At 42.7% G+C, this 3,977-nt stretch overlaps 1 protein-coding gene across 1 annotated transcript; it reads left to right on the top strand.

Annotated features, from left to right (window-relative positions):
* Window positions 1–2,036: 2,036 nt before the first annotated feature.
* Window positions 2,037–3,768, top strand: AMIGO2 (adhesion molecule with Ig-like domain 2). The gene has a single exon (XM_009327595.1). It carries the CDS (start codon window positions 2,103–2,105, stop codon window positions 3,666–3,668), a length of 1,566 nt encoding a protein of 521 aa, XP_009325870.1. The 5' UTR covers window positions 2,037–2,102; the 3' UTR covers window positions 3,669–3,768.
* The last annotated feature ends 209 nt before the right edge of the window (window positions 3,769–3,977 follow it).

The raw sequence follows: 3,977 nt of genomic DNA on the forward strand, positions 1-3,977 counted from the left end.
TAAAATCTAAAATGGCACAGAAAACCTGACACTAATTTTTGAGCACTTGACTTGGCAGTCTTGCCATTCTCTTAATATAGTTTTTGGGAATGCAAGCGTTTAAAGCCAATGTATATATAAATTCTTGCAAAAGGTGAATTCTCCCATCATGCTGCCTTCATATTTCTTATTCTAATGGGTCATTAGAAGGTTCAGCTCTTTAGATTCATAGCACATCCTTGACTTAAGAGTAGAAGATTTGTCAGCAGAAGACAGCAGCCTGCCAGATTGGCAGAGGGTTAGAGAGGAGGGGAATAAGGAACTGAGGGGGAGTGGAAATTAGTGCATTTCACATATATTAATTAATTGCGTAGATAATCTTAGATTCATAAGTAGCAGATGCAAATTCTCCGGAGAAGCGTGTTCTAAGGTTCACCTCCTGAAACTTTTGCCTCTCTTCTGCTTAACCCTCTTCTTGCCCTTGACACCCTCCCCATCTGCTTTTCCGGTCTCATATGCCTTAACTGACTTCTGCATTCTCAGACTACCTCCTCCTCAGTTGCTTCATTAATAATGATGATGATGATGCTCCATTAGCATCCTCCTCCCCTGGTTTTGCCCTTCCTCCCGTATGCATCTCTTATTCTCCTTTGCCCTCTCTCCCCTTCTTTGGCTGTCTCTCTGCCCTGCTGTCCTTCACCCTTTAGGTCTTGATTTTAATGTTTTTGTACTCAAGACTCATCCTTTCTTCATCCATCTTGCCTCATCAGAGAATACAACTTCTTTTATTCTGCTTCTTTCCATCTGAGGTTCTTCTTTCTCCTCCTTCCCCCTGCCCACAGGCATTCTCCCAGCCCCTGGCCGTAGCCGCTGTCAGCAGCGCAGAGCAGACATTGCGGGGCTTGTCCTGCTCAGATACTGTGCAAACAGGTGGGTGAGATTGCAGAAACAAGTGTGAGGTTAATATGTGGGAGCTGAATACCGCGTTTGAGCTGTGAAGGGGTGGGGATAATCAATGCATATGGATTCACCTGGGAATTTGCTGACAAACTCTTAACAGGTATCCAGGGAGAGCAAGAGTGAACAGAAATGTTCATTACTCTGCTAAGCATGTGTACATTTTCTTAGGAGATGGCAAAAAGCATATCCCTTGGCACAGAATCACGCCTGCCAAATGTTACGTCCCTGCTTCAAACCATAGTGACACTAAAATATTCTCAGAAAAGAGTATGGTTGGTTTTGTTCTTACTATTTAAGTATGAGCAAAATATTTTTTTCCTTTACTAAGTTTTGAGAAATGGCTGACTCATTCTTGCTGAAAGTTCCCAAAACTTGTGCCTGAGGTAGGCACTAGGCATAGAAAATGTCCTCCTCAACTGTTATTTTGGCAAAGGTAGAAGTAGCAGAATACAAAATATTCCAGTTGGACATCTTGAATAACTTTAAAATCAGGCTGTTGCTACCTGAACTATCAGTTACTGAATTAAAAAAAAAAAGGGGGGGGGAGAGAAAGAAATTCGTATGACATTTAAAGCTAAGCAGTCTGAGAAAATTCTTTGCTTGAAAATGTGTGACATTTGGGAAGAAACACATGTTGTAACTGCTCCCCACTAGACAAGAAAATAGCATTTTTGGATGAGGCTTTTTCTTTCCTGTACCAGGATTTTTCTATTTGGGTTGGTTTGGAAACAGGTAGGGGATGCCATTGCCCAGTCATGTTCCACAGAGGAACATTTCTGATTTTTTTTTTTTTTTAATGAACTGTCAGAAATTGCATTCCTTGGTCCAAGACTGAAGAATAGTTGCACTGTTTTTGAAGACAAAAAATATCACATCTGTAGTGTGAATATTTACATATGGGTGCAGAATTTCATGTTTACATAAAACCAATGTTAAGGTTACATCCCCTAAAACAACTAGATTTTATAATTAACCGTATGAAACATTAAGGATTAATTCCCTGTATTTTTCAAAAGGCATGCATAAGAAATCAGGCAGGGTATGACTCGTAAATGTTAACGTGCTGTACTCTGTGTCCCTCTTTTGACAGCGATTAGTGCAAAGCTATCTGCACATGTAATCTGTGGCAAGGAGCACTGGGAGACAGCTAAGAGACAGTGACAATGTCTTTAAACTGGCGGGCAATTCCTACTCGACTTGGAGTTTTTAAAGTGAACTGCAAAGGACTGGCATGCCTCTTGGTCTTCACAGTGAGCGTTTGTGGCAGTGCCCCGTGGATGTGTCCAACAACCTGCATCTGTGCCAGTGATATCGTAAGCTGCACCAATAAGAACCTCTCTCAGGTGCCAGAAAATCTTTATAAATGTATGAAAAGGCTGGATCTGAGTTATAACAGAATTGGGTTTTTGGAGCCTGAATGGGTCCCAGCGCTGTTTGAGAAACTGAACACTTTAATAATCAATCATAATAGCATTAGCAGCATTATCACTGGAAGCTTTTCCACAACCCCGAATCTGAAGTACCTAGACTTGTCATCCAACAGCCTGAAGACGCTGGGCAGCCCTGTGTTTCAGGAGCTAAGGGCACTGGAGGTTCTCCTGCTGTACAACAATCAGATAACACAGATAGAGTCTTCAGCCTTCGGAGGATTGTACAAATTGCAGAAACTGTACTTAAGCTATAACTTGCTCTCGCATTTCCCACTGGACTTGTACACTGGAAAACATAAACTGACAGACCTTGTGTTGCTGGACATTTCCTTTAATCACATCCAGTCGATGCCTATTCAGCGCCTGAGTTCAGTGCCGGCCAAACATCTTAGTGGAATTTACCTTCATGGCAACCCGTTTTATTGTGACTGTATGCTGTACTCCATGCTCATCTTCTGGTATCAAAGGCACTTCAGCTCAGTGGTGGACTTCAAAAACGAGTACACCTGTTTGTTGCGATCAGACCCAAGAGGTTACAAGAAACTGCCTTTACTGTACGACAACTTTCTGAATTGCTCTGAAAGCACTGTCAACAGCTCTTTCCAAGCCTTTGGGTTTATTCACAATGCCCAGGTTGGTGACAGGCTGATTGTGCACTGTGACAGCAGAATCAGCGATGCGGGCACACACTTTGTTTGGGTTAGTCCGGACAATAGATTGCTGGAGCCAGACAGGGAGACCGACAACTTTAAGGTATTTCATAATGGCAGCCTGGAGATAACAGATGCCCAGCTAGAGGACTCAGGGCTGTATTCCTGCATCGCAATAAATAAGAAAAGACTATTAAATGAAACCATAGAGGTTAGAATAAATGTTAGCAATTTCACAGTGAACAGGTCCCACGCTCATGAAGCATTTAATACAGCTTTTACCACCCTTGCTGCCTGTGTAGCCAGTATTGTTTTAGTACTGCTGTACCTCTATCTGACCCCCTGTCCGTGTCAATGTAAGGCGAAAAGGAAGAAGAGGAAGCTGAACCAAAGCAGTGCCCACTCATCCATACTGAATTCCACACCGCCGCAAGAGCTGCCAGCCGACGAGAGGAAGGCTAGCACTGGTAAACGGGTGGTTTTCCTGGAACCCGTGCACGAACCAAAACACAGTCAGAACGGGAAAGTAAAACTGTTTCCTAATGACAATATCATTGCTGAGAGTATCTTAAAAACTACTCGAATAAAATCTGACTCCGATTCTGTCAACTCCGTGTTCTCAGATACACCTTTCATGCCGTCAACTTAGTTTGCTGCCTGTGTTTGTATCGTGCAGTTACCTTTCTGAATACCTCCTTTGCTTGTAGCAACCATCAGGAAAAATAAATAAAAAGAGAGAAAATGTTTTAAAAAAAGTATCTATCGTCAGTCCTTGAACTGCGTCTCCTCTCTGTGTGAGTGCAGGGTCATGCGACGGTGGTATCTTGTTCAGGAAAAGCAAACACTGTGGCATTAATGTGAATGACTTCAATGCAAGCTTAGCCTTGGCTTTTACTCTCTGGTCCATACACAGCAATTTCCCATGCATGTTTATAGGCGCTTTCAGTGCATGCAGCTG

This window comes from Pygoscelis adeliae, unplaced genomic scaffold (assembly GCF_000699105.1).
Source record: "Pygoscelis adeliae isolate BGI_AS28 unplaced genomic scaffold, ASM69910v1 Scaffold113, whole genome shotgun sequence".
Taxonomy (NCBI): Eukaryota; Metazoa; Chordata; class Aves; order Sphenisciformes; family Spheniscidae; genus Pygoscelis; species Pygoscelis adeliae.